The 25854-nt window shown below is 34.2% G+C and overlaps 1 protein-coding gene across 17 annotated transcripts in view; it reads left to right on the forward strand.

Annotated features, from left to right (window-relative positions):
* The window catches only part of LOC124425327 (serine/threonine-protein kinase MARK2-like), a 79765-nt gene that overhangs the window by 8429 nt on the left and 45482 nt on the right, over positions 1-25854 (forward strand). The window contains exon 1 of one of the 17 annotated variants that reach the window (XM_046965555.1): positions 16818-17342. The exons of the other annotated variants lie outside the window; for them this stretch is intronic. Coding sequence (XP_046821511.1) covers positions 16818-17342 — 525 coding nt within the window. Of the gene's footprint in view, positions 1-16817; positions 17343-25854 lie in introns of those variants that run through there. 17 annotated transcript variants of the gene reach the window in all.

The following is a 25854-nucleotide window of genomic DNA, read 5'->3' on the forward strand; positions in this document are numbered from 1 at the left end:
GTATATCGGATTCTTACTGAAATGACTGAAATATCGATGTCACGACATGGAACGTGACAGTTACGTGCAAGCTACGCTCGAATGAGATCGAATGAGATAAGCGATCGCGAGAAAAATTGGAGATTGGAGAAAATTTTGAGGATGGCCTTTTGGCCGGCGGGGCTTCTCTTTGGGCCTTCGCGAATCGATCATTATCTAGAATCTGACTTTAACTCGAATCCGATGAAAAAGGGGCTTTGAGTTGCCTTCGAATGCGCCACCACCGTCACCACCACCACCACCACCATCGTCATCAGCAGCAGCAGCAGCAGTAGCAGCAGCTGGTATACCAGCACGACGTGGCATATTCTGCCGTCGATATATAGTATGCACTTGTAATACGCTGGCGAATGCGTTTACGAAGCGCGTTCAAGGATTCGTGTTATACTCATTTCTCGTCTTTTCAAACAAGAAACGAACGAGAATGAACGACGTTGATATACAAAAATAAATCATAGCGGTAAATCTTTCCAACGTCTTTTTTATTTTTCTTTTTTTTTTTTTTTATTTTTTATTTTTTTTTGTCTCTATCGACAAACCAACGTGACAGAAAAGGATTTCAAAAGTTCCTCGAACGATTTTAAAATTCAAAATAATTGATTATTTATAATTACCTTATGCCACCAAGTTGAACTTGTGGTTTTTTACAATCTGAGGAAGAAAAAAAAAAAAAAAGAAGGAAGGAGAAAAGAAATAGGACTAAAAAGTCTCGAGAGAAAAGTAATTTATTTTTTAAAATTGCCTAAGAACTTTTCAATCCATCTTTTACACGTACATACATATATATATTTTCTCTCTCTCTCTCTCTCTCTCTCTCTCAAAAATTTACATTTCATATTTCTCATGAAAGATTCATAGAAAGTAAAATTCCTATCGTAAAAATAATATTCGATATATATATATATATATCAATGAAGATTTCAAATTTATTCTTGATCTTGACCCGCGTACACATTGTTACACTTGTTACCCTGAAACTAGCCGTGCTGTCTAGAAAATAACTATTCACGGAACTGGAGATTCATCGTATCTTATTTAGAATAGCGGTAGCAGTAGCAGCATCAACAGTAACAGTAGTAGTAGTAGTAGTAGTAGTAGTAGTAATAGTAGTAGTATTAGAAGCAGCATCAGTAGTAGTAGTAATAGTAGTAGTAATTGTAGCAGCAGCAGCTCGTTAAGAAAAGAAGGCCTCGTACTCGAGTTTGTAGAAAAGGCTTTTCTTGCGAGAGCACGATCTCTCTTTCTCTCCCTCTCTCTCTCTCTCTCTCTCTCTCTCTCTCTCTCTCTCTCTCTCTCTCTTTCTTCGCTCTCTTTTTCTTCCACTTTGCGATTACATAACTGCTCGTACTTGCTACCACTCGACGGGAGATGATTGCGAGCAAACGAGTGAGATCACGTTGGGAAAGAGTGACGTCACATGGAGAATCCTCCCAACGAGATTGAAAACATTTTTCTTCGATTATGCACTTATAACGATTTCGATCGCAACACTTTCACGATATCATATCCGATATGTTGCAAAAAAAGGGGGATGATGATGGATTGGGACAAGACAAGAGGGAGGAGGGATGGAGGATAGTTGGGATAGATAAGAGTGAATTTTTTTTATAGTTTGACGATATAAACGATTAGAGATATAATTATATTTTTCATTAGAACGAATTATCCTAGACAAAACGAAAGTGTATGGAAAAGATGAGAGATAAAAGGAAGTGTGCTTGTGTGTGTATATGTCGGGGGGAGGGAGTTAGAAAGAGAGGGAGAGAAAAGACGACATCGATTATAACGTTTCTAAACATATCTCAACTAGGACGCGGCTCGACTAAAATTGGAGGCGAACACTTGCGTGCGTACGTACGTCAAAAAAGAAAAAAAAAAAGATAAGAAAAATAAAAAAAAGATAGATGCAATGCCCTGATTTTCATCTTTCTCTCTCTCTCTCTCTCTCTCTCTCTCTCTCTCTATCTCTCTCTCTGTCACTTCTTCATTTTCTTCTTAAAAAAAAAAAAATGCAATTAATTTCAATTATCCTTCATATTTCATCATTATTTATGAATACACCACTGATTCGCATGTTGAATATCGCGATGGTTCGCGTTCTTATTGGTTGTTCTATTTTTCTGCCAGCTGATACATACACGCACAAAAACAAACGCGGAGTGAGAGAGGAAGGGGGGAGAAAGAGAGAGAGAGAAACTTAATATACGCTTACATATACATGTACATGTAGCTGAGACGAGAAACGTGACGATGCAAATATATATTGTGTTTATATAACAGGATAGACGAATATCAGTATGCTCACCACAAATTTCGGGAAATGCCACTCAGACGAAACTCTATCTCTCTTTATCTTCTCTCCTTTTTTTTTTTTCTTTTTTTTTTTTCTATGCCGTAAAATTAATTCAACCAAAGTAGACGAGCTTGAACTCGTAAATTATTTGCTCTTAAACAAAAGCTTGCTGCATACGTGAAATTAATGCCCTAAGAAATTATATACTTTATTTGATTATTTCTCTCTTCTTCTTTTTTTTTTTTTTTCTTTTAAAACATTAAGAAAAATTTTCTTTTATTTTTTTTTTAATTGTTTTTCTTTTATTTATTTATTTATTTATTTTTTGTACCCTTTGAATACCAACCGTGTATTATTATTTATGTTCCCTCTCTCTCTCTTTTTTTTTGTTTTCTTTTCTTTTTTCTTTCCTTGTTTATTTGTTTGGAAGAGAAATGTTGGGCAAAAATAATTCCATTCGTTAATTAAGGTAGACGATTTATATACCTGAATTTATACGGGGAACCACACGCATGTAATATCGATTTTTCGTAGCATAACATACATAACAGCATGAAATATATCCTAGAACTAAAATAATAGAGATCAAAGAGAAAAAGAGAGAGAGAGAGAGAGAGAGCAAATAGAAGACAGAAAGGATATATTAGAAATTTCAAAGCATTTCCTGAATGATGCCATCTTCGTTTGTCTCTCGTAGTCGTGCAATGCCAAGGACATCTTTCACCGAGGCTTATGTTGATTTAATATGGCTTACGGGGAGAATCGATAAATCGAAGGGCAAACTTGTATAATACATCGATAGAAATCTCTTTAATAATAACGATTATAATCTCATCAATACACTCTTAACATTAGAATTTAGTCCATGAGATATATAATATTTTATTTCTAAATTTTACAGGGAAAGGGTTCGTCTTTCACGCGATTCCGCGTAAGTATAATTAATTCAAGCAAAAGCACGTTCTCGCCGTTTTCTCTAATATTATTAAATTCCTTAGATCGGACCTTCGTTCGTTTTGTCCCTATTCTTTTTCTCCCAAGCTCGTGTTCTTTGTTTTCTTTCTTTCTTTCTTTCTTTTTACTTTCTCTTTTTCTTTTTCTTTTTTTTTTTTTTTTCTTTTTTCTCCCCTTAATTTCTATTTCATATTTTATATCTTCCTTCATATCTTACGTCTTTTTTAGAACCTTTCTTCTCCTGATATATTATTGTCTCTGCCATTGCCAGATGACTTTATTTAAGTAATAGTTTTTTTTTTATTTTTTAAACAATGACATACGCCATTTTTTATAATACACCCCTTTTATATTAGACGCATCTCTCTCATTTTATTTCCAAGCAGCAATTATTTCGAGCATAACGCAACCAATGGTTTTTCTTTTAAATATAATTTATTATTATTATTATTATTATTATTATTATTATTATTATTATTATTATTATTAATTAATTAATTAATTAATTAATTAATAGATCATAAATAATCGAATATTTATTATTTATTATTTACGAGCGCGTTTACAAAAGGAACACAAAGCAAAACAAGAGAAGTAATCAAAGTGCATATGTGTGCGCGCGCGCGCGCTCTTATATGTATATACGTAAACCGATATAATAAAGTCAAAGATAAAGACGCGTAATTCATGGAATATTTTTAAATCATGGGTTATCTGTGCTAACAAGATTTTGGTCAAAGGCCAATATTCTGAATCGCTACACCGTCGTTTTAATATACTTTAATAAAGAACGTTCGTGATTTTTCTTTTTTTTTGTTTTTTATTTTTGTTTTATTTTTATTATTATTTTAGATTTTAATTTAAGAAATAGACGAAACGTACGATTTACGTACTTCTCTCTCTCTCTCTCTCTCTCTCTCTCTCTCTCTCTCTCTCTCTCTCATTCAATTTAAGTACTCGCGATAAAATACAAATTTTTACGTACAAACGTAATTTGACGAATAATTTCAGAAAAGAAAAAAAAGAAAAAAGAATAAAATAAAAAAAGAATAGAAAAAAAATTTTTTAAAAATAATTAGAGCAAATCGAACTCGTAGAGATATATATCGTCGGATAATTTGTAGAACTCGTTTAAATCATACATTTCTTTCTTCATCAAACTAATACTATGGCTCTTTCTTTATATCTATGATACGCACTCTAATACTAGCGAATTCTATTCTTAGAGACTAATGTGTTCCGAGAGTATAATCCACTTATCCTGTGCAAGCGACCGACCGACCAACCAACCGACCAACCAAGGATGGGTGTTAGGGTTGGAGGGAGGAAGGGAGGGAATGCGCAAACACGAGCTATGTAACTTTGTTTGTATGACAGCCCACACATATACATAACGAGCGAGTTACGTTTAGTTGGAGTAGTTACGGTATCAAGAAAGAAAGAAATGAATAAATTCAAAAAGAAAAAAATAGAAGTTAATAAGTTATCGTGATAAAATTTTTATTGAATTGATCATACGACCAGAAAACAAATGTTTCGTTCATTATTTACGAGTGCAGTCTTATTGTCGAAGTTAAAAGTCAACGTAAGTATTTTTTTTTCTTTTTTTTTTTTTTTTTTTTTAATTCCATTAATTCGAATTCATTTAATGCACGCATTTTGTTTTTTTTTTCTTTCTTTCTTTCTTTCTTTTTTTCTTTTTCTTTTTCTTTTTTTTTCTTTTTTTTATGATGTGTCGTCCAAATGCTATCTACGTAATGTTATTATTAGTCCTTTTGTATATATCTCATTTTGTTTTTATTTTTGTTTTTCTTTTGGTTTGTATTATTTCTTTTTCTTTTTTCGTGGATGACCGACTGACTCATTCGCGTTTCTACGATCGCTCGTCTTACTCATCTTCAAGATCCGGAATCAGAATGAAATTAGCGAATGTTCTCGATAGAGATTATTCACGTGAGTCAATCGTACAATTAGCTTCTTACAAACCCATTCACGATAGAATAAAAACGCAGATCTAATCGAGAGACCTTTTTTTCTTTTCCCCTTGTAAAGCGAAACATATTTTTTCTTTTCTTTTTTTCTATTTCTCTTTTTATCCCGAGTACTTAAATTGTTTTCGAACTGTTGATGAATCCAAATGGATAAATGAGCTAAGTGATTGTGTAAAGGATATATAAATTTTGACGAGGGTGTGGTCCTATCGTACGTTCTATTTCTCCTATCTTCAAAACTCGTTTCGAATCTTGCTTAAAAATAGTTAAATACTTTGAACGAAAGATAAGGAGGATTAATCGACGAGTTTAAATTCGATTTTCGGCGTCAGTAACTTTATTATCTTTTTTTCTTTTTTTTTTTTTTTTTTCTTTTTTTTTTATCCACAACTACAAATACAAACAACCACACATACGTACAATCACGTTACACATAAATATGTACCTACGATACATATGCATATGTTTACATTATTATGTAAGTTTATTTTTTTAGTGAGATAACAAATCGACAAATGTGTTTCGTTACAATTAGTAAAGATCGTGAATAAAATTCCGCGATATATCTACATCGTCGGCGCGTAATCGGTGTCAAGGTCAAACATACAAATTTTTTTTTAGGAAAGAGATCAATGATCTTTTTTTCTCTCTCTCTCTCTCTCTTTTCTTTTTCCTTTTTCGTCTCCTTTTCGAATTATCTCGAAAATATTACTTACGCGTACTTATTTTCTTACTTTGTTAGTAAACTCTTCGAATTAAATATCGAGTAAAAGCAATTTAAACTACGTTTGAAGATAGATCGATGATTCCGATCAAGCTTTGATATATATATATATATCCGAGCACATGTATAAATACATTTCATCTTATTTACGTGCATATACATAAAATTTCTCTTTTCGTTATGCATCGTTACTTTCATCATTGAAAACGCATCCGTTCTCTTCGCGAGAAAGTTCTCTACGTAGATTGCAAAGTGCAATATACATGCGCGAGCGCGGCGTACGTACGTACACACATACATACATACATACATACATACACGCACACTTTCCACTTCCGAAACCTTTCAACAACAAATCCACGATCGATGATCGGCTTCTCGCGTTGCAAACTTTTTCCCCCGAAATGATACAAAGAACCAAACTAAAACAAAAAAATAACAAATCTTCGATCATTACTATTGCAATTTTATTATAATCATTCTCGAATCGAATGATTCGTTCGTCATTCTATTTTTACACGGTTTATCGTTCGTATCGAACATATTAAAAGAAGTAGAAAAAATACGTGGGGGTGGGAGGGGACAAAAAGAAAAAAAGAAAGAACAAAAAAGAAACGAAGAAAATCTAATCTCCGTTGATAATTATATTTGTTCGATGAAAAACTAATAATAAATGCATATTGCAAGTTTGCTGAATCTTTTTATAATATGCATCGAATCTAATAAATTAACTCGAATTAAAAAAAGACCTTCGGGAAGAGGAGGAGGAGGAGGAGAAGAAGGATGAAGAAAATAAGGTTCGAGTCAAGGTCCTCCCCTCTTCTCCTCTCCTCACCGTCCTAGCCCACCACCCCACTTTACCTCATCTCATCCCTCCGCTTCGTCTATCCACGTATCATGCGCGTTGGGTCCCGAAGTCAATTAATCTAATGGATCTATCCTCATACTTGATGGTACCACGTTCCTCCTTTCCCCCCTTCCCTTCCCTTATCCCCAGCCTCACTTAGTTATTCGTGACTCTAGCTTGCGAACCACAAGAGACGCGTCTCTTAAACGCGTTCGTTGCACAACGAATGCATCTAGGCGCGGTTTGTTCCGTTTAATTTCTATTCAGGCGGTGGCATTCGAAGCAGCAACGGCAACGGCAACAGCAACGGCAGTCGTCCAGGCAACAAACAAGCGCGCACGCGCACACCTTTTGTTGCCTCTTTGCTTTACTAGAGAGAAAGAGACGAAGAGAACATTTTACGTGACTAGCGTACGCACGTTTCGCGAATAAAGATAACCCACCCACAGGCAAAACTAAAATGAGAAGGAAAAAGAGGAGAGGTTTTAGTCAACGGCGATTATCAATCGCGCTTCGTCTCTCATCCTTTTAACTATTTTTTCGGGGCTTTTTTGTTGAGTTAAGCGCACTTCTTTTTCTTTTCACTCTTTCTTTTCTTCTTTTTCTTTTCTTTTTTTTTTTTTTCTTCTTTCCCGACTACTCATTTGTAAATTATTCGAGTAGGAAAAAAAAGATATCGTACAAAGCGCATTTTTCCATTCACAACCTGTCGTTCAGATATAAATCGAGAGGAGATTTATTACATATATCACTTTACGAAAGTCATCTTGAGAATGTTGATTGATTGATTAATCTTTTTCGTCATTTATATACAGTCATTATATACATATAGAAAGAGAGAGAGAGAGAGAGAGAGAGAGAGAGAGAGAGAGAGAGAGAGAGAGAGAGAGAGAGAGAGAAAGAGAGAAACATGCTCATATGTCTATACATTCGTTTACCAAATTCACGATGTAGATATTTATATACACAAATGAATACATTCATATATACATACATCCATATAGATATAATATAAGCGTCTAGTAGCAAGAGAGGAACAGAGATGGATATAGGCAAGAAGTATAAAGAGAAAGAAGAAAAGAGAGAGAGAGAGAGAGAGAGAGAGAGAGAGAGAGAGAGAGAGAGAGAAAGAGAGAGAGAGGGCCAGTCAATAAACACGCGTATCCATACATTATATTTATGCGTGTACATTTGTACACACACGCACATATATATATATATATATATATATATATATATATATACATACGTATTTACGTATATATATGGGAAACGCGTATCGTCGTTAAGATTCAGTAACGAAGAGAAGCTCGCTTAGCTAGAATCGTGCTGTGCTATGCTGTGCTGTGTGCTGCGCTGCGCTGTGCTGTGCTGTGCTGTGCTGTACTGTGCTGTGCTGTGCTGTGTTCGTCGTTTGCGTGTCCCTGTCGAGCTCTCGAGCTCTCTCGAGGAGTGAGCCACGGTTACTCAGCAAACGACGAGTTGAGTTCAGTTAGCACGAGGCCCGCGATCGAGCAACACAACAGAGCTCTCTAGCTCTTTCACGCGCGCGCGCACACACTCTAAACACCACCACGGATTTTCTCTTCGATCATTTCGATCTCCTCGGAATTATATACAACATATACTATACACGTATTCACATTCGTTCCTGAAACATTTGTGGTTTCTCTCTCTCTCTCTCTCTCTCTCTCTCTCTCTCTTCCTCTCACTCACTCACTCTCTCTTTTCTCTTTCTCGCGAGTGTTGTTGTCCTCACTAGTGCTCACTAGACCCTAGCGATATATCGATCGATACATTGATCGATAAACTGGTACGACGAATATCTATTTTTGATTATATTCTTTTTTTTTTCTTTATGAAATATTTGTGCTTTCACTCTTTTCCTCTCTCTCTCTCTCTCTCTCTCTCTCTCTCTCTCTCTCTCTCTCTCTTTTCTTTCCCGTAAGTGTTGTTGTCCTTTTAATTCTCACTAGATTCTAGCGATATATCGATCGATACATTGATCGATAAACTAATACGACCAATATCTTCGGTTATTCTCTTTTTTCTTTTTCTTTCTTTTTTCTTTTTTTTTTCTTTTTTTCTTTTCTTTTCTTTTTATTTTATTTATTTGTTATTTATTTTATTTTCTTGTCAAACGTGTTATATCAAAATGTTGTGTTACGTTATTAAATTATCGTTTTCATACTTTTATCGTTTATGTCTACGGGATGTTGATGTCATCATTTTTCTTTCTTTTGGAATTGTGCCGATAGAGAGGAAGCCGTTGATCAACATTCTTTAATCTTCTTTTTTGCTCATTCTATTTGTCGTCCTTTATTTCGAAATTTCGTTTCAAGTTAACCAATGTTCAAGATATAACTCGTCCTACTGGGAATGCTTGTGTGTGAGGAAAAAAATTAAATTATCGTATGGCAATGTTATAACATCGCTCACAAAGGAAATACAACATTCGTGATGACAATGATTTAATCGTATAAAAAAAAAAAAAAAATAAAAAAAAATAAAAAAAAAAGATTGAAGGTAAAGAAGCTACGATAATTATCTCTTTGCTTAAATGATCTATTATTATTATTAAACAAAAAAAAAAACAAAAAAAAAAAGACGAAAAAAAAGAAAAAAAAACCTAATAGATGTATCGAGCAGAAAATTTCCAAACTCCTTTGTCGTGTTGCAATATCTGGCAAACAAATGAGGACTGGAGAGGGGAGGGGGAATGCCGCGAGGGTTGGGCGAGGGGAGGGGGGTGTAGAAGCACAACAACAAAAAAAAAAAAGAAGGAAAGAATAGGAGTGTTTTCAATTTAAACAGGATCTATCATGTGCAAATTTCGCGGATGAAATACTTGTCATCGCGCGAAATGTTTTATCGAATAAAACGAATTGAAATGTTTGTTTGGGAGAGAAATAAAAAAAAAGAAGCAAAAAGAGAAAAAAGAGAAAAAGGATGAAAGACAGAAAGAAAAGAAAACAAAATGAAATAAAATAATTGCAATTGACGTGGGCATTGGTCAATTTGTTTTTAATAAACTTTTGATATATTATAACTGCTTTGAATCGATGCACGTCGTACTTAAATAGAAACATTCGGACGATTAATAGCGCCGTTATTGCGCTCGATGATCATCCTTGATTCGACTTTAGAATATTCATCGACTTAGCGTCCGGTCTTGAGCTCTCACGCACGTATTTAACGGCAAAAGATGTCGCGAAAATCTAATTTGTCTGACTAACTGACTGACTGACTGACTGACTGACTAACTGGTAATTCATAGTCTGTTTCTGACTTGCAATTCGATCAATTTTAACGATCGAAAGACAAAGAGAGAGAGAGAGAGAGAGAGAGAGAGAGAGAGAGAGAGAGAGAGGTGTCGTAAGCATTCGCAGGCGTGACGAGCCTTAATATTCATTCAATATACATGGTGATCTATATAACATGATCACCTTTGATTATTCTGCGTTAAAAAAAGAAAGAAAAATAAAAAATAGGGGAACAGAGAGACAGAGAAATGAAAGATAATTTAATCACAAAAAGAACAGAAAATTTTCTAACAATTTCTATTTGATAGTTCTTTACAAATAGTTCACCCTATATATCAGGATGTTTTTATATTAAGGACGACCTTTGTCATGCCACTCAGAAATATCCTTGGTTTTAGTTTATTCTTTTTTTTTTCTTTTTCTTCTTCTTCTGTTTTCATTTTCTTTTCTCTTATTTATTTATTTTTTTATTTATTTGTTTATTTTTTTTCGCATTTGAAAATTTCAGTCGTGCTCTCGTGCAACAGGTTAAATGGCGAGAGACTCTTGGAATACTATTAAGATTATTAGGCGGCGCGTTGTAGCTGTTATCAAGTCGCGTAAAACAAAATTTATGACATCTAAGAGTCGAGACACGGATTTACCTCAGAGAGAAGTAAATTGTTACTGACTATGAGAGAACTGAAAAATGTGGTCTTTTGCGCCTTACACATTTGTTCTTTTCTTTTTTTTTCTCTTTTTATATGCGGTCTAAAAAAAAAAAAAAAAAAAAAAATGATAACTCCTCATTACGCGTACACTCTTTTTTTTCTTATCGTTTCTCTTTATTTCTTTTTTATTTTTTCTTTTTTATTTTTTCTTTTTTTATTTTTCTCTTCGTTTGTACGTGTGCGTGTGTAGAAATATTTCATGAAAATGATGATACGTATATTGGATTGAAAAAGAAAACGCGGGTAATTTGAATTCGAATGAGCACAATGTGCATTATTATTCTAACAAAGCTGTAACGAAGAGACAGACTCCGCGTTTGCATTGAAGTCATTAAATATCACTAACAAAGACGCGTAGTCCTCCCACTCGCAAAACGTGTATATGAGTATATATATGTATATATATATATATATATATATATATATATATATATATATATACAAATATACATATACGTATAACACACGTACAGAGAGGGAGGGAGGGAGAGAGGGTGAGTGGGAGGGAAGATGAGAAATACGATGAGAGAAGAGTGTAAAGTTACGAGAGCGTTTGAACGGCGCGTGACAGTTGTCGTTGTACAATCCTCGTTTATACTTGAGCTTCTAGAACGGAGTCTAAGGTTACGTGTTTCCATCGGAGTATCGAAGAACCACCGCTAATTCGTTTAACTTAACGACATTAGAGAGAGAGAGAGAGAGAGAGAGAAACACCCTTACGAATCTTTGTAGCGTTGCTCGTGAGTGAAATTTCTATCGCGAACATTATCGATTTTTTTTTCTCTCTCTTTTTCTCTTTCCCTTTCTTTTTCTTTTTTCTTTTTGCTTCCCTTACGACGAAGAGAAAACATAATTTTAAAAAAATACATATATATATACATATATATGTATCAACAACAGGTGGACTACAAACGTGTGTGTTGGTGGTTTGTTTCTGTATTTTTTTTTTTTCTTTTTTTTTTTTTTTTATATATATATATATGTATATACTCATTGTCTTTTTATACATAACATCCTGATTATTGTGAATACTTAACGAAGTGTAAACTCGGTGAGTGAGGAGAAGTGTATTACATTTACATGACTTACACAAGTATATTAATATTTCGTTATGTTATAAAGAAGAAGATAACTAATGTTCAATGTCAATTGTAAACTTTAGAACGATTAAGGTCAAAAAGAATTTTATAGAAAGTTCATCGCAGATCATTTCGTTTAACGCACGGAGATAATATCGTCGTGTCGTTATATTATCGTTCATTATTATCATCTGACTATTTATAATGACCTCGGATGATGACACCTTGAAAAGCAATACGATGCAAAAATATTTATGATACGTTTAATTCGCGTCCAGTATGGAAGAGGGAGAGAGAGAGAGAGATATCGTCTCCCTTCGCTCGGCCAAGCCGAATTGCAAATAATTGATAATTACCGTTCTTGTTGGGAGCGGATGTGCTCCAGATTCTATCTCTATCTATCTATATATCTATTTCTAACTCTATCTATCTCTTGGAAGCTGCATGGCAGCACGTCCCCGTCGTCCTCGTCCTCGTGAAAGTCGATCGCACGCACACCATGTGTGCTTGCGGTTTAATATTTCGCGGTTTACGTGGTACGACAAGCGGGCAACCAACGAACGTAAACGATGACGTCGTCGTCTTTGTCATTATTCGATTTGATTGCACTAAGAAGACGAAAACGCGTTAATAAAGAAAATCCATTAAGAGGAACGGTTTGGGAAAGTCGACATTTTCTTTGTATTACGTGGCAAGACAGAAATGAATTTTTGGCGCTGTCTCATACGACAATTGGTTCTCTCGTTGGACTCGTTAAAGAGGAGAAAAGAGAAGAAAAGAAAATAAACGAAATCAAAAACGTCATCTTTCTTGTTTTCGTTTCTCTTTACATTTTTCTTTTTTTCTTTCTCTCTCTCTCTCTCTCTCTCTCTCTCTCTCTCTCTTTCTCTCTCTCTCATTTTATTTCATTTGTTAGTTATTTTTCTTTTATTTTTCGTTCTTTAAAATCGAAAATCAAATGTTTCTCGTATGACTGTCGAGTATCCAGAAATTTTTTTGTATCCGCTACAAACCTCAAACGCGAAAGAATGAAAGACTTCTTTCATTCTTTCTTCTTTCTTTCTTTTTTTTTCTTTCTTTCTTTCTTCCTTCCTTACTTCTTTTCTACTTCTTCCCACGGATTGATTCTCGCGTGGGTAGAGTGCATCGCACGAGAGACGACGAAGGAGATATGCACCACCGAGCTCCGTTCAAGGAGAGCTAGCTAGCTAGTCGGCACACAGCGCGTTCGCTCACGCACATACATACCTTCCTCGTTTCCTTCCTTCAATCCTTTAAAAGTGCCTTTGGGATATCTACCTACTCGTTTGCGAGTTAACGTCCGTTTCACTTCGTTCCGAACGATATTTTTCTTTCCTCCTTTATCCTTCCCCTCTCCTTCAACAACCCCTTTCAAAATTCTGTCACGAAATATTTCTTTTCCCAGTCGACCAGAAAGAAAAATTACATTAAATATAAATTTTATCAATCGAGTCATGACGCGTCATCATGTAATCAATAATAATAGTAATATTAATAACAATAACAATAATAATAATAATAATAATAATAATAATAATAATAATAATAATAATACTAATAATAATGATGATGATGATGATGATGATGATGATGACGAAGATGATGATAATGATAATAATAATTGAAAGATGAAATAAATTTTACGATCGATAATATTGAAAATAATACCTAATGATCAATTAATCGTTCGTACAAACTTATAGATCATTTATGCGTAATACGATAAGAAAAATAATCCCGGTAATTTAATTCATTTGTTATCAGTTAGTTTTAATACGAGCTTACCGATTATTATCATATTCCTTTGTAAGAAATTTTCATTCTATCGTACGTTGATATTTTACTCTTGGAATAATAATATTAATAACAGATTAATAGAAATCGTTTACTTCGTTCGGATAAATAGATCGTTGGATCGCGATAAAGAGCAATAGGTTGAAAGTTCGTCTTGTATAAAGTCTATCATGATTATTTCTTTATGCGCGTCATCGGTCTATTTAATGACGTCAGGCAAATCCATTCCTTTCGTTTCACTTAGAAAATTCCATTGTACGATAGAAAAGGTGGACGACGATCTATGATATTTTCTGAGATTTTTCCGAATATCGACCGATGACGTAAATATATATATATATATATATATATATATATATATATATGCACACACACACACATATATATACACGTGTCTCATTCCCGTTATGCGAACTCAATCGTAGTCCAAACTTGCACATACGTCGTCGTTTTATTGTCGTCGTTTACATATTTGTTTGCGCATAGCCAAGAATTTCCATTTCCTCGCCTGGAAACTTTTGTTATCGCGATAGAAATTTTTTGTTTCTTTCTTCTTCTTCTTCTTTTTTTTTTTTGTCATTTTTTTTATTTATTTATTTCTTTCTTTTATTTTGTTTTTAATATTTCTCTTTCAATTTTTTATGGATCTAAATTTTCTTTAATGAGAAATCGATCATGAATAGATATGTGCGGGGAAATTACGTTTCGCTAGTTCGAGTAAATAAGTAAACGAATGGCAGGAACTATATTTCCGCAAATATGGTTGGCTCACGAAAGGCACGCAAAAATTATTTTCGATAGGATTTTATCGATCGAGTAACTTTTACGTTTAACGCGCTCGACACGAATATACATGAGCGTAACGTAACCCTTATTACATAGATATTACATACTTACATATACATATACATTAACGCACGCGCGTGTGTGTGTGGGTGTGCGTGTGTATGTGTGCCATAAAGAGATCTATATCGTATAGATAGATTCGATCGTAGGACGCGTAACAAATAACCAGAGTGTTATTTAAACACCCATAACCGTGCATAGATTCGCATGGATGATGGTGAAGTATGACGTCATATCGGTGATAGTTTCAGATGGCCGAGCATACATTCCACGCTAATCGCGCTGCTTAAAGGAAAGCACGATCCCACACATTCTCTTCATTTCTTTCTATATTCTCATTATATATATAAATTATTATTATTATTATATATACGTATGTGTAATACAATCTAGTATCGAATATTGTACGAAGTTAATTTTCTCTTTCGATTACTTTGATTTTTCGTCATTCTTCACGAGCGAAAAAAAGAAATAGAGAGAGAGAGAGAGAGAGAGAGAGGGAGGGGAGAGGGGTGGGGCAGAGGAGAGGTATATCGAGTGCGCTGACCTGCGTTACCAAGTCGATGTCTATCGTAATTCTTTGACGCATTGAAAAGTGCGCATGCCTGGCACTTAAACAAAAATTCAGACATTATAATTTTTCATTGAGTTAAATCAATTATGTAAAAAGGAGAAAATAAAAGGAAAATAAAAAAGAAAAACCGAAAGAAAAAGACAAAAGAGAGAGAGAGAGAGAGAGAGAGAGAGAGAGAGGGATGGGGTGAGGTGAGGGAAGGAAGAAGAGAGTAAATTAGAGAGGCTAATTATTATAAACATAATACATACTTGTATAGGATAAAAGTGGGTCAGGAAGATAAGATCGATAATTTTTTTCCAACTTTGTAGCCGATGAAGAAGGGAAAGAAGGAGAAGGAGAGCACAAGAGAGAGAGAGAGAGACCCTTTTTCTCTCTTGACCGCGAGAGCAGAGCGATTAACGCGCTTCTCCGAGTAGATTCAAGGCTCTCCCTCTTTCTCTCCTCTCCTCTCGTTCTCCTTTCTCTTTCTCGAGCGACGTGTTAGCAGGCAACGCCGAGAAGGGTGATTGTAGAAGGCCGTCTCTCGTCGTTAGTAGCTCGCGGACCGACGAGAAAACACAAAACCTGGAAAAAAATATTTAAAAAAGAAATAGATGGATAGATAGATAGAGAGTGAAAGAGAGAGAGAGAGAGAGGGGGAGGGAGAGAGAGAGAGAGAGAGAGAACGTCCAGACAGTACAGGACAGGACAGGACAGTATAGGACAGGACAGGACAGGACAAGACAGGGCAACATTAAACTACAGGTTTCTGTTCGCTCGTCAAAGAGGTCGACCGCATCGCGGCTGCCATTTTCGCGAATTCTCTCGGACTCCTCCTATATTGATCTTCCTTATTGAAGAAAGAGTGTTACGAGAGAGAAAGAGAGAGAGAGAGAGAGAGAGACCCTCATCATTTCTCTTCATTCATCATTTTCACTTCATTACACAAAAACGGGAAACGTTTTAATACTTATATTGATCGCGAACATCAACCACAGAAATAGTGCAGCCCCAACGAAGATATATTCTCGATAGAAGATATAGAAAAAAAAAAAAGAAACATTGTTAATATAGATATATATCAGTTGTCGAACGAATGTGCGTGAACGGGAAGGCTCACGGGTGTTCGCGAAATCATCCGAAGGATCGTTCTAACCTTTCAACGAGAGGACCGAAGTTTTATTATAAAGGGGAGAAAAAAATAATTTGAAAATTCAAAAACGTCCCAGGAATCCTTCGTATGAGATATTGAAACAAAATATAATAAAGGATAATATACGATAAAGGGAAAGATGGGAGAAGAGATTTGAACGCAAACTCGTAAGATCGATTTTCTTCGAAGACGACTTATCTCGTTCTTTCACGGTGTGTAGTATCCAAGAGATAAGGGGAAAAATACACACGCCCTCGACAAGGGGAAAACTTCACTCTGTGTAAAAACGTCACAGTATCCGTAGCAATAAACTTTCTTCGTTCGTCCGGCTCACTTTAACTGATATTTCGAGACGAGAGGGCAAACGTTTTAGAAGAAGAAGAAGAAGAGGGAGAAAAAAAAAGAAGAAAATTAAAGGAAGAACGTAATACGAGAGGAAGAGAGGAATATAGAGGGGCAAAATTTGTCAATTATTTTTTGGAAAATAATACGATACTAGGAGGGTAAAGTCGTCAGAATTGCGCCGCACGTTGACACAGTGGCTGCGATGTACGTGATGGAGACGGGTGGCCACAAGGTGGCGCCTGCTCCAGGCACGAGGGTGAAGAAGGTCGACTACAAATCGATGAACCACCACCACCACCACGATTCGAATGCTGGTGGCGGTGGTGGTGGCGGTGGAGGTGGTGGTGAACGAGGTGGTGGTGGTGGTGGTGGAGGTGGCACACACATTGCCGCCACCGTGAAAAATACCGTGAGACGATTGCTACGTCGTACGAAGAGCCACAGGGACGCACCCACCACACCAACGACCATGACAACCACCATCAATCACGGTAATCATCGCCAACAACAACAGCAACAGCAGCATCATCAGCATCATCATCATCATCAGCAGCAGCAGCAAGTGAACAATAACGAGAAAAGCAATATAAAGAACAAAACGAACAACGAGCATGGCGTCAGATGGTTGGAAAAGCCACCATCCGTTGTTGAAAAACAACAGCAGCAACATCAGAGATCAGAATTGAACAGCTGCACAAACAGAAGCTACATCAAACGACGTACCAAGGTAAGGACACTGCGGAACTTACAATTCCAGGACTCGCGCTTATCTAATCCTTTCGTCGATTTAATCCTTTATCAAAGTTTATCCAGAATAATTTTCCGTTTCCGTTTAATCGTTTCTCCGACGATGAAAAGTATTAACCATCCGATGAAATATCGTTCCAGGTTGAGTCCTTTTTAGTTCTTCTCTATTTTTTACAATATCGTTTCAATCAACTTGTTATTGGGTCGAGTGCAATCTTCTTCGAAGAAATTGTACGATTACTTTATATAGGAATTGATTGCTCCTAGGATACGAAGATTGAATGAAAAAATAACCGATTAGAGAGAAAAGTTAGATAAATTCTATTTATTATTTCTTCTTCTTCTTCTTCTTCTTTTTCCTCTTCTTCTTCTTCTTCTTCTTCTTCTTCTTCTTCTTCTTCTTCTTCTCTAGATAGAATTTACTTATATAAATTACCTGGTAATTTTTCTGTGCGAAGAATTGATAAAGGTCAGTACTCAACGTAGTAGTACTAAATTGATCCTGGCCTTGACATTATATATATAAAAAAAAAAAAAAAAAGAAAAAAAAAGAATAAAAAAAAAAAAAGAAAAAAAAGAAAAGAAAAATAAAGAAAAAAAAAAAAGGTGAAATGTTCTAGGGATTTACATCGTTTCATGCCATATATCTTTAGATTATAGACATTTATGAATTATTTATAAAGTTGGTCGGCTCGATTTTTAAAAATTCATCTGACATAAGACGATGCGAATTCTTTCAGCTATCGTAAATTTTCCAATCGCGTTAATTCTTCGATAAAAGAAAGATACGAATCTTATGTACTTGGATATAAAAGTCGTATATATCTTACGTAAGAACAGCGATGAGAGAGAGAGAGAGAGAGAGAGAGAGATTCGAACAATTTATAATTTCATATAATAATGTTCATCGAATTTCAGGAAGTTCATTGCTTTTGAACAATTTCCTCCTAGATTCGAAGAACAATAACGTAATAAATAAATATATATATATATATGTATTCGTTTGATATATATCAACGATTTAATTAATAATAACTCGCCTCGAGCGAACTTTTCCAAGAAGTCCCGATGTAACTTTTATCTCTTCCAACAATGACAACAACTTTTTCGATCATTTTTATACGTACTTTGAAAGTAATTATTAAAAGTAAATCTCTTTGATGATAGATTAAATCAAATGAGAAAATAAATCGAGCGTGTACGATCGTTTTAAAATGAATAAATAAATAAATAACAGTATATAGATAAATAGATAGATAAATGGATAGATATGTTGGTTATTACTGTTGAATGGCGTGATCGATAAAGCAGTAGATTCCTATGCGATTGCATAAATCACATTGTCGATGGTTACATGAAGAACGAAGAATCGTGAAAGAGGAAACGTATGTAAATCTGTATTATACGTAAGAATTTTCTACGAAGAAGAAGAAGAAGAAGAAGAAGTAGAAGATAAAAATAAAATGAAAAGATGGAGAAAGTCGCAAACAGTGATAAGGGAAATCTCCTTGTCTCCTTTTATCAGGATTATCTCTATCCTTCTTATTCTTCTCTTACAATGCACCTTCCAAATATATCAAATGCATAGTTGTACTTGTAAAAAGCCGAACGTGGAAATATAAAATTCTTCGAATTTCTTTTTTTTTTTTTTTGCCTCCTCGCAAAAGATTGAACATAATTGTAATACAATTGCCTTTAGACCTTGAGAGAGAAAGAAATTCACACACCATTCCACGTATTTTCCATAATGCTATATATCTATAGATATTATTGTTATATAACTATATAGAGCTTTCACAACTACTGCATAGGAAAGGAAGAAAAAAACGAAGGAAAAACATAGCAAAAACTTTTTCTCTAACAAGAGCAACAAAAGAACAATAGATTCTTTTAAGAGTAGTATTAGTAATAGTTGTACTAGTAGTAGTAGTTGGTGTGTCAGTGATAATGGTAGTAGTAATAGTAGTAGTAGTAGTAATACTTGTGAAACAGTTTCTTTTGTTCGTTCAGTATACTATTTGTCCTTCTTATTATTTATTGAGTAATCACATCGATGAATACTACTTAAGGATTACTTAGATTTTCTAACGAGACAAATCCCATTTTGTGATCAACACCGTTATTCATAATATTCTTCCTAATCGAGATACAATTCGTAAGAGATTATCTTGTCTTTTATAATCTGTATCGAGAAACGGTATACGTGTATGACTTGATATATGCGTTCAACATTAAAGTGGACAAGGGGTGGTTTTTCAAAGTTTAGAAGAAAAAAAGAAAGGGAAAAAAAGAACAAATAAACAAACAAATAAATAAAAATAAAAAAAATTTATAAATGAAAGAGTAACGAGAATACACGCCTTTAATAATACTTAAAGGCGATCGTGAAACCGGATGTGCCGTTAGAAACTCTTAGATACGGTTTTTATAATGCGTTGTTATGAAAAATGTTTTTATCATTCGCGATCTAGTGTGCCGCTTTATATTATGCAATGATGAAAACCAACGTAGAATCGCATTTTTATTTCAAATTAAAATTAGTAGTGGGGAGAGAAACAAAACGAACAGAACAGAGAGTCGTTGCACATGTCGGTGCAGTTTTTGTCACTGACATCATTGATTTTCCACTAAGTTTTTTAGTCACTTTTCTTTAATTGCTTAAAGAAAAATTCGCATACGAGCGAGTGTGTACATCGCAGTTATCTCTATCTTACTATCGACGATAAAATGTAACCAATGACGACAATAGACCTTACATTTATAGCATCGAACAGGTGCGGCTATTATACGCAATTTAGAATTCTTACTTCGACGAATTATTCACGTCGATTATTTCAATGACTCGTAAAACAAATATTCGTAAGGAAGGACAATTCTTTTTTTATTATTATTATTATTATTATTATTATTTCTTTTTTTTCCTTTCTTTCCTCTCTTGCGTTAAGTTTTTCTATCCTGCTTTTTTTTTATCTTTTTTTCTCTCTTTTAATAATAAACGCAATCTTTTCCGTCGTTCTCACGAAAATGCTCCTATATCTTCGATCTTGTCATTAGATTTATAATGTACGTTATATGTTGCGTGATATAATAATATATATTTTTTATCTAATACCGCAACTTTGTACGTATTCGTAATGAAACTTTGAAAATTTATTTACCCGTAGAAAAATTTACTCTAACAAAATTTTCCACCCGCAAGAATCGATATGAGATCTTCAGTCCTTCTTACTTTTGACATTTTGTTTTTTTTCTTTTTTTGTTTTTTCTTTTTTTTTCTTGTTTTTTCTCTCCTTCTCTTTTAATTTTTTTCAACACCCCCGAGAAGAAAATTCGAGGTGGGAATTCTATTGCCATCGCGCATCTAACGCCCCAGATCGTCGTTGTGTTCTATGATCGTGAACTCGTTTAATGGATACGCCAACGTGTCGTGAATTGTAAAAGATTAAAGTACAAGCGATTATGTGCGCACTGTGAAGTGGCGATATGGTGTTGCGGTGCAGAATCGCGACCTCGGTGCATATGATTTCATTCGCAATGGATTTGAGTGGAAGGAACGAGGTCAACCAGATACGCGAAGGTATTTTCACGTGTACAGGATTATTCGCCGTACTCGAATTCGAAAGTACATACATAAGCGTATTAATTACGTATCTACATTCGAAAAATCTCACATTCGAATTTTATCGTTTAAAACGCCGTACCCCAAAATTAAATAACGTTATCTCATTCCGAAGAAAAAAAGAAAAAAAAAAATAAAAAAAAAAAAAAATCCATAAAAAAAGAAATAAGAAAAAGAAAAAAGAAAATATTTTTCTTTTCTCTCTCTCTTTTTTTTTTTCGTTCTTTTTTTCTTTTTTCATGGCATAATCATAGTGAACCCATAATAATCATGTAAGAACATAAATAAAACGTGATTTTAAAAATTCAGCGACAGTAATTTATTCGAAAGTTTCTAATGCACCTTTATGATATAATAACCGATAAACGAAAAAGTCATTATGGTTCGATGACCCGATCGAAAATAGTTGGAAAATAGTTTGAGAAAGTTGTAACTTGTATATATATGTATGCGTGCATACATGCATGTATGTATGTATAAGAGAAAAATCAATCTAGGCTGATTACGTCTTATATATATTTAATATATCGTCCTTGTTTTCTTACTGGGTTACTTTGTCGTATTAAAATTACAAAACTGATGAATAATATTACAGAAAAATATTCAATCGAAGTATTAGAGTTAGATCATTTGATCGTTGGCCATTAAAAAGAGTTTCACAAGCACTCTTACTAACTTTCAGGAAAACAAACCGTAAAGCGTTAGCTTCTAATTAAAAGAGTGTAAATTAACTCGTCAAATAATCGTTCAGCAACGAAATGCCTTCTCTCTATTTCTTTTTTTTTCCTGTATTTTCTCTCTCTCTCTCTCTCTCTCCCTCTCCCTGTGTGTGTGTGTGTATGTGTTTATTTTTGTGTGCGTCGGCCCGTTATTTTCTAACGTTCCCCTAAAAGTGTTGAGGAGAAAAGTTTAAAGTTATTTGGGTTGAGATAACGAAGGAAGGTGTGTACCTTTCATGTACGTATGTGTGTTTGTAAAGGAAATTACACAACACACACATGTATTTATATATATAAAACACTCATACATATGTACAATAGATACGTGTATGTATATATGTCTCGATAAGTGAAAAACAAAAATAGGCGTGGCATTTGAGGAGAAGTTTTCTCGCGTAAGTCTTTCAAAGGAACGAAGAGAAAAAAAATTCTGAAAGAAAGAAAGCAAAAAAAGGAATTTTTTTTTATTTCTTTCTTTCTTTCTTTCTTTATAAATTATTTTCGTTCAACAATTATTTCTAGTTGACGATCGATAATGTTTCCCTACAATTAATTACACGGATAGTGAAAACAAATGTCTATCTAGAGAGAGAGTGAGAGAGAGAGAGAGAGAGAGTTTTATCGAACTGTGTCGCACGGACAAGTATTATCCACTTATCGCAGATTATTAAAGTTATTTTTAATCATTCGTGGAATCACTCGATCGCAGGTCCCCCATCGCATTCAAGCAAACACAGATTTATGTTTATATAGGATATATAAACAAACGCCGACGTATAATCGTCGAAGTATGATCGATGGAGAAAAAGCGACTTTAGAAAATTTGTCTTTTGTATGAGAGAAACAAAGAAAGAGAGAGAGAGAGAGAGAGAGAGAGAAATAAAATAAAATATTATATGTTTACCCCAAATAACGGAACAAAATACAAATTTTTCGTGGAAACGTTAGCCAAAGAATTTCTTTTTTTCTTTTTTTCCTTTTATTTTTCAAATTTTCCAAATGCAATCTCGGTTAAATTCATTTATTTTTCTTCTCTACTTCTCTCTCTACTCCTCTCCTCTCCTTTCTCTCTCTCTCTCTCTCTCTCTCTTTTATTCTTTTTCGCAAGATCGCGTGCTCGTTATAATTCTCGCTTCTGCACTGGCGCAAACAAGATCGATTTCCGACCTTTTAGCTATTGTCGAGTCTCATTTTTATCGTTGATGAATATCAAAGCTCACGCTATTTGTTGGGAAATCTATTCCTTTATCCTGGCCTATTGTTCTCTCTCTCTCTCTCTCTCTCTCTCTCTCTCTCTTTTTCTTCTTTTTTTTTGTCATACACTTTGAAGAATCCGAAAAGTTACAAAAAAAAGAAAAGAAAAATATAATTAACAAACTATTATTGTTCTAATCGACGATACTAAATGTTCTCGAAAATGAAGACATTAAGTCTTAAGCGTATATAATCAAGATTAACAAATCCGATCCTTAACTAATGGACAATAGTGCAAAGTACATAGAGCAAAGATTTATCAGAAAATTTATCGTTTACTTAATGGTCTAAGAAATATTGCATTCCGCAAATATCTTTTCCTCGGCATTAGCTATAACAACGGTCAAATATACTTTAAACGATTCACTTCCGTGATATAACCATCAGGGGTCTATCTCTGGGAGGGGGAGCATGGCAAAAGCAACAACTCGCTTGGATACGGAACATTGGTTGAGAATTTTATCGAGGCCGTTTTCATTTAATATTTTTAACTTCCTCCTACCATACCTTCTTCTTTCTTGTTTTATTTTTTTTTTTCTTTTTTTTTGCACGACGACGAATATTGCACAAAAATGTTTTCTTCTTTTTCCTTGTAAAAAAAAAAAAAAAAAGAAAAAAAAATTAAACCAACGTTGTCACAGTAAATACGTTTCTGTAGGGAAAAATATAAAATTAACGTAAAATTGAGAGTGCTTGATTTTTGTTTTTCGTCTTCTTTGTTCTTTTTTTTTTTTTCGACGGTAAAACTTGACGTCGTTAAATAATATTACTTTTTTTTCCTTTGTCTTCTTTAATACTTTACTACACGGATATCAGGATGTACTATAACGCGTTCCGCATATTAAATGCATTCGTGAAACTATTTTACTTCGTCTCCCTTCTCTCCTACGCCAATGTGTCGGCATAACGGAAAAAAAAGCAATATGGCCGAAGCCATTCATTAAAAACGACCAAGATTTATAATCCAAAGTGAAATTACTCGCCGTACCAGTTTGGAGAATGATCGAACGATAATAGTGAGATTCGCAAAAATTTCTAATACGTCGCCATGAATGCGTATATATATATATATATATACACACACACGCACACATATCTCATAATTTAAATACTTTCTCGATCGTGGCTTTTCGATAAGCTTGCCGGAAATACTAGAGCAATGGCGTAACCATTGGAACCTATTTTCTTTTTCTTTTCTTTTTTTTTTTTCTTTGTAACAAAACCTTACAACATTTATATATATATATATATACACATTATATTTCACAATGCTTTATCATTACGATAGCTTTTTAAATATTTATATCGCTTAACCGTACATTATTAAAATTATTATTTCAAAGTTGAAATATTCATTGTTTGAAATTTATGACTACGCCATTGGCGTAGATACGAAATTCGTGCATAACAACATGATGATGAGGAGTAATGGTAGTTGCATTGCAGAATGAATATGTTCGTTTAACAAGGGAGAAAATATTATTATTCGTTATCGATTTTCTTTCTATGAGTAGAAGGGCAGTGGGAAGCGTGGGGGAGTAGGGGGAAGGTTCTCTCACACGCACGTTTATATACGTTCGTAAATGAATAAGTATACGTGAATGCGTGCATGGTTGCGTGAGTAAGCGTGTATCTTCTGTAAAATACGGTTCATTCGGTTTGCAAAGGCAATATTATAAAAGTTCGCGCAAACGACCGCTGCTTTCTAGGCAAAACCGGCTCCAACCGGTAAGCCAATACGACAGTGTCGATGCATCGATCTCACAATCACTTTCAGGGCTATTTTCTACATACACTTTCGTGCATATCGGGTAATTGTTAAGTTACAAAATCAAATTCAATATCTATCGAGCACTTATCATTTTCTTTTTTTCTCTTGTTTTCTTTTTTCCTTTTTTCCCTTTCAATCTACTATAACGATAAATGATAATCAAGCAATTGGCCGTTGCAAACTTTTTCTTGTTTTTCTTTTTCTTTTCTTTTTTTTTTTTTGCCTTTTTTTTTTTGTCTTTTTGCCTTTTTAGGGGGCTCAAAATTTCCTGGATAAACTCGATAAATCAATTACACTTTTTCCAGACGTTTTGGATTAACTGTTTTTCTTTGTTTTTCTTTGTTTTTCTTTGTTTTTCTTTGTTTTTCTTTTTCTTTTTTTTTTTTTTGTTTTTCTTTTTTTTTCGTCCGGATTATTAAACTACAAGGCGCAGTTTTTAAGATTACACGATTAAACTATTAGCGTCGTAAAGAAATCTCGAAAAGTAGTAATTGATTTTTAAGATTGTCCTAAGAACTTTCGGCCCATCTAGAAACTTTTGTTTCTTCCTTCTACCTTCCCCTTTCCCTTGTAGTAATTAAAATATCGACACTAGACTCGTTAGCAAGATTAAATCTTTTTCATTCGTTCTCCTCTTTTTTCCTTCTTCTTCTCTTCGTTTTCGCTTTTTTTTTTCTTTTCTTTTTTTCTTCCCCCTCCCCTCTTCGTAACACTTCTATGGGATTTATTTTCGTTGTTAAATCACCGTCGATTTCGAGACACGATATAACATAGTTTCTCGATATTTCATTCCTTCGTCGAACGTTTCCGTTATCCATTAAAAAAGGGAAAAATTCCCTCCTCTCACTTTTGCTCTCGTAAAATCCATTTACCAGTTGATACATCAAAGGGAATTTTATCGCGATAATTTTCTAGCAAAAATTAGAGATTTTTGTTGGGGAGAAAAAAGGGAGAAAGAAAAAGAAATAAAATAAAACGAAACGAATAATAACAAGAATGGTATAGTCTCATCGTTAAACCACAATTACCTTATCTTTTCTAAATCGTATTTTGTGTAATCTTGTACGTGTGTGTATGTTTTCGATGGTATTTTTTGATTCGTTTATTTTACGTTCAAACGTGAAATATT

Source organism: Vespa crabro, chromosome 7, assembly GCF_910589235.1.
Source record: "Vespa crabro chromosome 7, iyVesCrab1.2, whole genome shotgun sequence".
Lineage (NCBI taxonomy): Eukaryota > Metazoa > Arthropoda > Insecta > Hymenoptera > Vespidae > Vespa > Vespa crabro.